The sequence below is a fragment of the Arachis ipaensis genome, chromosome B03, assembly GCF_000816755.2.
Source record: "Arachis ipaensis cultivar K30076 chromosome B03, Araip1.1, whole genome shotgun sequence".
Classification (NCBI taxonomy): Eukaryota; Viridiplantae; Streptophyta; class Magnoliopsida; order Fabales; family Fabaceae; genus Arachis; species Arachis ipaensis.
Genome location: NC_029787.2, coordinates 22,235,046 through 22,246,898, shown reverse-complemented (window position 1 = coordinate 22,246,898; position 11,853 = coordinate 22,235,046). Strand labels below are relative to the sequence as shown.

General features: G+C 33.1%; 2 protein-coding genes across 5 annotated transcripts; both read left to right on the top strand.

Moving 5' to 3' along the window:
- LOC107629836 lies at positions 233-4,204 on the top strand. The gene is made up of 6 exons (XM_016332749.2): positions 233-462; positions 1,772-1,817; positions 1,931-2,100; positions 2,193-2,272; positions 2,379-2,517; positions 3,298-4,204. The coding sequence occupies exons 3-6, from the start codon at positions 2,047-2,049 to the stop codon at positions 3,976-3,978; spliced, it is 954 nt and encodes a 317-aa protein (XP_016188235.1). The 5' UTR covers positions 233-462; positions 1,772-1,817; positions 1,931-2,046; the 3' UTR covers positions 3,979-4,204.
- LOC107629838 (GRF1-interacting factor 3) lies at positions 6,071-9,057 on the top strand. Of its 4 annotated transcripts, XM_021118412.1 has the most exons (6): positions 6,071-6,523; positions 6,828-6,857; positions 6,949-7,057; positions 7,532-7,608; positions 8,068-8,152; positions 8,241-9,057. In XM_021118412.1, exons 3-6 carry the CDS (start codon positions 6,980-6,982, stop codon positions 8,661-8,663), a joined length of 663 nt encoding a protein of 220 aa, XP_020974071.1. In that variant the 5' UTR covers positions 6,071-6,523; positions 6,828-6,857; positions 6,949-6,979; the 3' UTR covers positions 8,664-9,057. The 4 variants fall into 4 exon arrangements, with proteins under 4 accessions (XP_020974071.1, XP_016188238.1, XP_016188239.1 ...); XM_016332752.2 differs by lacking the exon at positions 6,828-6,857 and having other exon boundaries at positions 6,888-7,057; XM_016332753.2 differs by lacking the exon at positions 6,828-6,857 and having other exon boundaries at positions 6,072-6,523.

Here is an 11,853-nt window from a genome sequence, read left to right as displayed (position 1 = left end):
TTATAATGCCACCCACCTTACGAATGATTTTTTTTTAATATACATTTGCATGAATTTAAAGGCTAATTTTTTTATATGAAAATTATTATTGTATTATTCTCTCTCATAAAGAAGTGGTGTATTTTAATTTAATATAAAGGTAATTATAAAGAAGAAGGTCTAATTTGTACATTAAATTTTTTTTTTTAATTTTAAAACACAAATAAAAAAGTCAGATCTATGTTTTAAAAAATTAAAGTTCAGAAATCAGAGGTTGAGTTTTGTGTAGGTTTACAAATAGGAGGGAAGATTTTGTGTGTTAAAAATTTTAAAAAATTATACTTCACAAATCGGACGTTCCCTCTCTCTCCGTCTCGGATCGAAGTCGCTCTCTCTCGCACCGGCGCCCTTGGGTCGCTCTCCCTCGCGTTTCTCTCTCCCTCACAGCTGCGCAGACCGAAGGCTCTCTCTTTCTCTGCTCTGGTAAGCTATTTGTTTATTTTTCTTTTATTTTGCTGTTTGTGGCAGGGATGTTTGAAGATTCTGTTTTCTGTTTGAGTTTTGAGGGATGTTTGATGATTCAGTTTGAGCTTTGGAATGTCTGATTTACTGATTTTTTTTTCTTGATTAATCACTGATTTACAAATTCTGTTCTCTATTTTTTAGTTACTGATTATTGATTCTGATCTCTATTATTTTGTTATTCTATTCTCTATTGTTTAGGGTTTGAGTTATGGATTCTGTAATAGTGATGCAGCTTAGGATTCCAAAGATTCAAAATAGGAAATAATATAAAGTAATTAGTCTAGTAAGTATTGGGGAAAAGGGAATTTATCACATAATGCAGCAGAACAATTGAATGTTTAAGAACTATATTGCAATATAGTACATTGACACAACATTTTGAACCTAAGCAAAATAAGATTGAAAACAAGCTTGGAAGGCAATTTATATTAAAAAGAAGAAAAGGAAATCAAGTCTGGAACAAAGAAAAAGTTAATATAGAGTATAAAAACAAAAGGAAGTAATGATAATTTGTGGGACTGGTTCATCTAAGTTTTGTGGTTGCTGTTTTTTAATTATTTAATTTGGTGTTCTAATTTGTTCTAATTTTCTTTCAACATGATGTAAATTAGTATCTACTGTCTAGGCCATTGTTTTGATATAAAGGAATTGATTTATGCTTTATCGCATTCATTTCTGCGTTTTGTAACTGTTTCTGTTATTAGTTTGTGTCTTTAGTATTGATTTCACGGATTTGTTTGTTCTTTTGTTTTCTATTTTTGGTTTATGACTGGAATTACTTTTATATCTTCAAATGATGCTTTCTTTAGTTTTAGTGAAGCATTGGTCTTCTTTCATAACGTCCTGTTTTTATAAACTCTCATTGCTTCCTTTTGTTTTTATACTCTGTATTAATTTTTCCTTGTTCCAGACTTCATTTTCTTTTCTTCTTTTTAATATAAATTGTCTTGCAAGTTTGTTTTCAATATTATTTTGCTTAGATTCAAAGTGTTGAGTCTATATACTATATTGCAGTGTGGTTCTTAAAATATTTAATTGTTTGCTGCATATGTGATAAATTCCCTTTTTCCCAATATTTTTACTATACTAATTACTTTATATTATTTCCTATTTGAATCTTTGGAATCCTACAACACTCAGTGCTGCCGTTTTTCCTGTCCCCCAGATCACCAGTAGCTAAACTCTTCATTTAGATTGTAGCTTGTCACTTTCTCTCTTTTTGTTAGTTAGATGCTTGCCTCTATGTTCATTTGTGCTGCCTCATCAGGCTATTAACAGCTGTAGAAGGCCGTACATTTTCAACCTTCAAGGAGGTTGGTTGATTCATATAGATTTCTTGTTTCTTATGTAGTAATTTCATCTTGGTGCAGGAATATTGTTTTTCCTCTCCTGATAAAACATTCAACATGCTTAATTTTTCTTGTAGGATCTCTAAACAGTCTTCTGGCCGAAAGTACTTGGTCTGTTTCCACCCCTACCATAGTGGGTGCTCTAGAATTTGAAATAGATCTGTTGTCACCTCACTGTGCGATCACTCACTTAATGTCTGGAACTCCTCTCTCCAGTCACAAGCATCACCTCCCCCCCTTAAAATATGTATGTGAAGTATATTATCCCCTTTCTCTTCTGTTCCATCAAATTCCAATATCAGTAGTACAAAATAAACTCTTCTCTTCTCTTCTGCACAGGTTTTCATGTCCGATTGGTGGCTTGCCAAGCCTTGCCTTCCACTCCAGGGTTTAGCGGTTGGTGGCATTGCTTATGGCCAGTAAGAATCAACCAATTAATCTTATTTTTTCATTTGATTCTTCTAAGTTTGTTTTGAACTTATGTTTCATTACACTACATTTCCCTTGTTCTTGTCTATCCTGCAGGAGAGAGAGAATGTTCTTATCGACAGTGATTGCAAAGAGGCACGAGGCGAATGTCTTGGAGACTGAAGACGGAGTCACTCTTCACTTAAGTAGTTTCATTAACAGCTCTCGCTCGTTTCAGAATGGCTTCCCACGTGAGGTACTATGTCCATATTCATATTCCTATCTTATTCGGTTTCTGATTACCATAGGTGAACTTAATCACTTCACTCGTGCAAATGCAACTTGTGCACCAAGAGCAACAACAACAAATTAGTCTAGTCTAGTGTAGAAAACCAATTCATGCTTTGACTATCAACCTTCCAAGTTGATGGCACAAGCAGATATATAAAAAGAAGAGTAAAGTAATATTTTTTGTCCTTAACGTTTGCGGTTTTTTTCAAAAATACCATTAATGTTCAATTTCATTCAATTTTGTCTTTAACATTTTCGATTCATTCAATTTTTTCATTGACGTTTTTAATTTGTGTCAAAACTACCCCTGAAATATTTCAATTTTGTCCCTAAAGTTTTACAAGGAATTAACGTCCAGGGGTAATTTTGATACAAATCGGAAACGTTAAGGACAAAATTGAATGAAACTAAACGTTAAGGATATTTTTGAAAAAAATCGTAAGTGTTAGGAACAAAAAATATACTTTACCCTAAAAAGAATCAAGAGAGTCTATTCTAAATTGTATTTGACAATCTGTTTATTAGTACAAAACTCAAGAACACAAAAAGAAAGTACCAAACAGCAGAGCATTACTTAGAGTTGGTTCGAGATAGTTGGTTACTTTATAAAATTATACTCAAATTCAAAAAGTATATAAGATGCTCTACCTAACTCCATAGTCAATTGCTAGGATTAGAATTCTCCTAATGAACCAGATATCCATTGTCTTAATGATAGTGTTTGCTGCTAAATCTCTTTAAACAGGTATGTGAAGACTTCTTGTTGGGATTTCCAGACGATTGGCAAAAGTACACTGCTCATAGTTTTAGAGCTAAATGTGTCGATGGGCATACTGGATTTTGTGAGCCAAATGCTTCTTTACACAAGAGGGCTATTGATCCTATCCCATTTTCCATTCGTGATCATCGTTCGGCAGAGAGATATGATTTTTCATCGTCCAATGATGGAATTCTCAAAGCAAAAACGAATATCTGCAATGAACCAGAGAATTCAATTGTCAATGTTTTAAAGCAATCCGTATCAAAAAATAGTGTGGAATGCAGTAATAGCAAGAAAACTGTGGAGGGTGAACGCAATGACAATATTGTGAGTCTTAAATCGTCTCAGTCACTTGTTGACACGATGGATGATGGTGAAAATGGAGTCTTAGTAGCTGCACCGATAAGCCAAGTTGTAAATCCAAACAACGATCAATCTTTGACAGGTGTGTTTGACTGGAATCCATGTAAAGTTCATTCTGGGAAAAGCATGGTTGGATCTCCAGTTTCGACAGCGAAAATCAGAGTAACACAATCATCGGGTGACTGCAAGGAGGAACATGTTAGTCACACTAGAAAATATTCGAAAAAAAATCTCACATCACTCAAAGAAACCAGTTCTTGTCCAGTTAGAAGATCTCCCAGGCTGTCAAAGTCAACGAAATGAGCAAGTAAAACCTGTATGAGAAACAAGTCGTCATTCTTTGTTGCGGTAAGAAATGGATTAATTGTTGTTGTTTTGTCATTGTGTCTTTGCAATAGGTTTGAGAACGAATTGATTCAAGTTATGTACATCATGGAATGGCTTTCTGTCTAGTATCAAAATTCTTGATTTTTATACCTGGATGGCCATTTTTTTAACATTAGTTTGTCTGTTAGGCCGACAAAAATAAGTAATAACTCCAAGTTTTGTATTTAACAAAGCCCTCGTGTATATAATTCAAAATTGTGTAAGAATATTTTGATAACTATTTATGAAGTACATAAAAAAATAGACCAAAATGGTTTATGCTTTTAATCATGCTTGCAAAATGTAACAAAATTTAATCTTTAAAATACTTTTTGAAATATATATAGATAACATCATAAAAGTATGGTATTTTTGTTAGTGGCTTAAAAAATCGGTGGGATTTTTATAGTTTACCTTAATAGTAGAGACCAAAATTAATTAGTATATATGCATTTAAAATTTATGATGAGGAGTTTGTCCAAGATTAGCAGAGTATATCGCATTCAATAATCAATAAGCTCCCCATGTTGACGAATAAGCTTACTCCTGTTAGCAAGCTTAAACTAGTCTTAAATAAATTGAATTTGATTCTCAATTTATGGACTACAAACGGTAGTTGAATTAGAAATTTATTCGAGGGATCAAGTAAAAGCAAAATATAATTTATTAAATAATTATATTTTTAAATTATTAGTCACATTTTATTTTGATAAAGGTTAAACTTCAAAAGTATATATTAAAGATTTTGGTATTTTAAGATATGTTTGACATTAATGCTTTAGGGAACAAAAATCATAGATAATTATATGTGAAGTAAATTTTGAAACAATCTAATTTTCAATGTATATTTCTTCAGTTCAGTAAGTTATTTAATTAATAGATTGCTTAGTAAAAATTTTAAATATTGATAATTGAATTTGAAATAAAAGAATTAGAATTTGCAAAATTGTTTAGGTTAACTAGCTACGATATAAAATAATATATTTAAGAAGCCACCAAAGTCATTTATTAATCTTCTCCTAATAGTTTAAGCATTGGATCCCAAACAATCAAGTTTTATTAGTGAACAAATAACTATAAAGTTAAATAACTAAAAATAGTAACAATCTCATATGAGTGAGCATGCAAGACTAGAAAGAAAAGAGGGATATCATGTTTATAAGAACATGCAAAATCCTATTAATGATTCTTTTGTTTATAGGAGAGATTTAACATTCAAATTAATAATAAATAAGAGATCAATTTTGTTAACCAATAATTGTTTTTTTTTTTCTGGTGACTAACCAATAATTGTTTATATTAAGACATAAAATTCCATACTAGTAGTTACAGAAAAAAAAATTCTATCATGTATTATAAAACGTAAAAAAAAGAGTATTTATAGTGCTGGAATAAAAAAATTACTACTATTTTTATCTCATTTTTGAATAAAAAAATCTATCACCTTTTTGTTTACACATTTTTTTTCTCATTTTTGAGAAGAAAAATTTTTAATAGGTCCTACATTATTTTTTTTTCTTTCACTCTATTTTTCTTTTTTATTCATTCATTTTTTTTTTCTATATTCCATTCACTCAAACAATGTGTTAACCTTTGATGAAATTAAGATTGAGAATTTGAGATTCAAGAATTTCGTTGGTGCGTTCTACAGTACAACAAAAAATGAAGCAACCGTCAAAGTCAAACTGAGACAATAAAAGAGCAAAACATGGGGTCTCATTTACAAATATCCACATCCACTAGTACTTGATTTGAGCTTTGTACCCAACTCACACCAAATCTTTGCTTTGGTAAAGTAGTTTTGTGTCACCACAAACAAACAAGTACCTAAACATATTCCTTGTATTTATCTATCTATCCCCCATTTTATTTATTATTAATTATTTATTTACCTTGCCTTAAATTTCAGAAACATTAACAGGTAGCCGTTTAATAAACGGAGTGGAGGACCTTTCTATCCAGTAAATATCCGTATAATAAGTTAATAACCATTAGTGTAAAATTGTTAAAATATCCTCATATATATATTTTGAAACCTGAAACCCTAATTTCTCACTCTCTCTCTCTGTCGTTATTCCTTCACAATTCAAACTCTCTCACTTCCTCACCCACATATACTGATATATACTGTCAAGTCACCGGTCACCGCCACCCTCACAACAACACAGCCGCGAGCTCCGCCATCTTCACAACCGCGAGATCGCGTCTCCTTTTCCTACTCGTCACCGCCTCCAGCAGGTCTTCCAGCAGCCTTCTCAGCCTCTTCGTCTCCGCGTCAACGTCGCCGCATCATCGTCGTTGCGTCATCGTCGCCGCCTCCATCAGTCTCCGTTTCCCATCATCGCCGCCCCCTGCTCCGCGACTGCTCCTTCACGTCGCCGATCTTGTTGCCGCCGCCGACTGCTCCTTCTCGCCGCTGCTACTCAGCACCTTCACGCCGCCGAGCTCTTGTCGCCGCCGCCGTCCACCTCCTCCATTGCAAGTAATTAAATTTTAGAAACCCTAATTATTGTTCTGTTTAAACCCTAATTATTATTCTGTTCATGAGATGGGATACTTACTGTTTATTTAGTGGAAATGACAAATTGAGTTACGGACTTTGTTTATTTCTTGTTAAAATTGATGTGAAATTGGTTGAATAGAGTTACTGGCTTTGTTCATTTCTTGTTAAATTGCAGTGAAATTGGTGTAAAATTGGTTGAATTGAGTTACTGACTTTGTTTATTTTTTTCGGTTTTATTTTGAATTTTTCGGTTTTTTTCGTTGCCAACCGTGCTCCACCGTAGCTTCTGCCGTTCCGATTCTCCTCTGCTCACGTGATCCGCCGCTGCTAATTTCTCTCAAAGTTATCGTCTTTTCTGACAACGGCTTTGTGTTTAGGGTTCTTAACCGTTGATTTATTTTTAGGGTGTTTTTTGGGCGTTATTACTTTGAGAAGATGCAGCAGACACCCCCAATGATGCCGATGATGCCTTCCTTCCCACCTGCAAACATTACCACTGAGCAGATTCAGAAGGTACGCTCTCACTCTGAATAGGGTTTGCAAACTGATAATCTAAAGTTCTTAATTTTGATATCTGTAGCGGTTCTCAAATTCTGGATTGCCTATATGAAATGTTATTTTTGCCTTTCCGTAGAAAGATCAGTTACTTGTTAGAGGGTTGAAGTTAATAAATTGATTGGTCCATGATATGTTTGGTGGAAAGCTGATTATGTAGATAAGAGTTGTTAGAGAGTTTGAAGTTAATGAATTGATATGTAAGCTAGGTTGTAAACGATACTAATGTGCTTGAAATTTTTTCAATTGTCAAAGAAATATTCATTTTACCCTTTGTCTTTGGGGTCAATTTTGACAATTCACCTTAATTTTCGTTGTATTTGCTTGTTGTGATGAGTTTACTAACCATTATATACATGTTAAGTTTTATCCAATAGGCAGCAAGAATTCTTAATTTTTTTTCTATACCCTGTTTGTTCTTACACAACACAGTATCTTGATGACAACAAGAAGCTGATTCTGGCAATTTTGGACAATCAAAATCTTGGAAAACTTGCTGAATGTGCCCAGTAAGTCTTCTCTCAATTTTTATAGTGCTTTGAATAGATTTGTCATATTATATATTCTGAGCCTTGAGTCCTTGGCAGTTTGCATATCTGTATTAGTCATGGATAAAGAATGATCTAATGTGACTTTGGTTGTGTTATTCCAAAGTTTTCTATAGAAAAATACTTTATACTTGGTGAGATTGAGAAGTTTTTCCCCTTTAAGTTTACACTTTCCTGTTTCAGTATCTAAATTCACTCATGTCAGTTGTTATCAGTTGTCATTTCAATCCTGGCAGAAGGATAGTTTAGAGAGGAATTCTATTCTACGTATAGCAATGGACATTACTCTCTTAATTCTTTATCCTTACCAAGCCTCTCTTAATCTTTCTGCATGGCTGGTAATTATCGCATTCTTTCTTTGTCTTAAATAACTTATGGCAAGGTTTTATATAATGGTTGTTGGATGCTTTGATGTTCTAGGTACCAAGCTCAGCTTCAAAAGAATTTAATGTATTTAGCTGCAATTGCTGATGCCCAGCCACAAACACCAGCTATGCCTGCACAGGTGAAAATTCAATCATCACTGGTTTCTCGAATTCTATCATTTGCTCTTAACCACGTCCTGATTGCCTCCTTTTATCCAATGCTTGCAGATGCCCCCACACCCTATGATGCAACCAGGAGGATACTATATGCAACACCCTCAGGCTGCAGCGATGGCTCAGCAACAAGGGTTCTTTGCTCAAAAGATGCCAATGCAATATGGTAACCCACATCAAATGCAGGATCCGCAGCAGCAGCATTTGCACCAGCAGGCCATCCAGGGCCAAATGGGACTGAGACCTGGAGGGATAAATAATGGCATGCATCCACTGCATGGCGAGGCTGGTCTTGGAGGTGGCAGCAGTGGTGGTCAACCTTCAACTGCAGGTCCAAATGATGCACGTGGTGGAAGCAAGCAAGATGCCCTGGAAGCTGGGACAGCAGGTGGAGATGGCCAGGGCAATTCGGCTGCTGCTCATAACAGTGGTGATGGTGAATCACCCTATCTGAAGGGATCAGAAGAAGCCAAGTGACATGTTTTTATGTAGCTTTCATAAGATACATCTGATTGTTGATATTAGGTTTCTCTTATAAAGGTAGGATCTCATGACCTTTAATAGGTCAAAGCAAAGAACAAATAGCTTCTCCTTTCTAGGTAGTTCAGGAGATGCGGTCGTGTTGTTAGGGTCTTGGCATGCATCTGGGTTCTAGAATTAAATCAATGTAGTTACAAGGGGAAGTGATGAAATTGTGTTTTTAAGACCATCTCCAATGTGAAATTCCGAAGTTGGATCCCACTTTTGACCCCCTCTAGAGACCATGAAAAGTAACTGGGATTTAAATTAGGGTGGTTGTTCCCGTACCTAACGTGGATCAGTAAAAAGTTTAAGAGTGCTTTTTAAGCTATTACTCGATGGGTTTTCTTGATTTCGTTCTCTCAACTCTTCCTCTTAATTTGTTTCCTTTGACCATGTTATCTTTATGGATGATAACAGACTCAATATCCTGAAGAATCGATATCAAATTAACACTTTTGGCTTCATATTGTTTGCAAATTGCAGGTGGTAAACATTAGAGCAAGTAAAATACAGTTCCATCAAAGCAACTCCTGCTTCAAATTTGATGCCTAGTATCATACACTTTAACATTCTTATTAGTATGAACTATGAAGAGAACATGTGTCCAATTTGTTGTAGGAATAGCAATATGTCTACTTCATTTGCCTTACTCTTTTTTCTCACCAAAATCTTCCAATTCAAGAGATCAAGGATTAATTTATTGCAGATCAAAACTCTAAGAATTTACCGTTGGTTAAAAGATAATTTCATGTGTAAAGTAGAATTTGAATTTTCGATACCTATTTAAATAAACTTGTGAACTAAGTCACTACATCAAGCCAAGTTTATAACCTTTTTTTTTAAGGTTGCTTGCATGTGTTTACGTAAAGTAGCTTGGATTAAAAAGAATGAATATTTTAGGACAGAATCCAAAATTGAATCTCAAGGGCAGAATCCAAAATTAAGAGATAAGAAAAATCGTCATTTAGGCTTCGTACAGATATTGCTTATCTCTGGGACAGAAATATGAAAACAAAAGGATGGAGGCAGAGAAAGAGACTTTAGAGATATAAAAATTTCTCTCTGTATATTATTTGATAAAAATACTCTCACAGAAAATCACCATCTACCTTCATCTTATACCATTTTTTACCAATAAAAATTTCTCTCCCTATCTATTACTGTGTCCCTCATTTTGGACTGGTTGATTCCTGTCATTCTTTACAAACATTTTTCTCTCTCTGTTTTCAGCTCGAAATAGAAACCAAAAGAAGCTTTACAAAACACGCATGACAATACAGAGATTGAAAATATTTTAATCAAATGGAGTAAATCATCTTTTCGTTCATTTAATAAGTCAAACAGGTGTTCTCAAGAGTATCTGTCACGTGTTCAGTAATCAGTACACATCTTAATTTCATGATGAGAAAGCATTCTTATTAGTAGTACTGGTATAATTATACCAAATTTATAATTAAATTTTTAAATTTAAATTTACAATTATAAAGGGATTCGCTCCCTTATAGAATAATAATTAGGTAATTAATTGAGAGTAAGAACCACTGAAATGAGCAGAAGAAAACAAGCTTCACCGCATCAAGATGTGTAGCCAGCAAGATCATTATTACAATTACACGTAGACACAAAATTAATGATGATTGCCGACAAAATAGAGAACAAAACAAAATACAAAACAGCAGAGTAGTATCAGTATCCTAGGTAGATCGGGTGAAAATATTGTGCGTAAATGGAATAAAATGCAATAATATACTTATACAATCACATGCTAAGTTGTTAAGTTAAATGAAAGAATGGTTTGTAAATTTATTAATAAAATGTTTGGCTATTTTGCAAATATAAATGAAAGAGTTTGTCATTAAAATATAATAGATATATAATTATGTGAGCTTCGTAAGTCATAACCAGCGGTGATAAAGGAATAAGTTTAAGCACTCCAATAAAGGAATTTAGAATTTTAAAATTTTTCATAACCTACAAAAGAACCCCTACATTTTAGGCATTAAATTAGAACTTAGAAGAGCATGAGCAACTTCAATTTAACAACACAGTAGAATTTTAAAATCCTTTTTTATTGTTAATGTCAAGGAGTAGTGGTGCTCAATTCCATGGGGAAAAACCCTCTACATACAAGTGAAAGTTACTGTCTTAGTGTCTTTGATTTCGTTATTGCACACGTTTATGATTCATCACCACCCCAATCCCAAAGATCGACACATAATTTCACGCGGTTACGTTCTTCATTAGTTGATTGGTTAGTTTAGAGGCTCAATAAATTAATGACATATTGACTATGGTGTTCAAATTCAAATTAAATCATTTATTTAATTAAAATTCAAATAAAAACTGATTAAAATCACATTAATTTAGATTTAATTGAATTTTATTTTTTATAAATCACATGGATTGAATCACATTTTATATCTATTTTTTAAAATTGATTCAATCCAATTCAAACCGTATAATATATTTGTTTCACTCCTTTTTTAGTTAACTTTAAAACGAATTTATATCAAAATCTCAAATATTAAAAACAAATATGATTCTTCTAAAAAAATGTGAACTCAACCTAAAAATGACTTAATTAATGTTAAAGCAATTTTATGTCAAGGTTTAAAAGTGCTAAACTTGTGATAACTGACTAAGAAATAAATAATCAAATAGAAAAAATAAAACTGCGAAATATTGATTTAAGCAATAACAACAAAACAAAATTCAAAGAAAATGCACAACGATAAATCAAATAGGCAAAAGAAAACGAATTAAAGATTGATTTCTAATATTCACCTGCACTTATATTTCATGTTTTTTGTTGCGTTGCGAAGATAAAATTTTTTATAAATTTATATGATAATCTAATGTTTTGATTTAAAGTTTTAAATTGCTTTGCGTCTTCTTTAGTCTTTAATTTTTACGTTTGTACAATTTACTCCTTAAATTTCGCACCTATGTCTTTCACTCAATTTGAAAGTCAATTAACAAGTCTTGATATGATCAAAGAAAGGTAACAACTATATCTTTTCCATTTTATACCATTCTTTGACTTCGACTTGGTCATTTCTGTTTTTGTAGTCAAAACATTGCTTTTATGGTCGAACCCACTAGTAGTAAAAAAAATTCATTTTCATACCAATAGTGCTATAATATT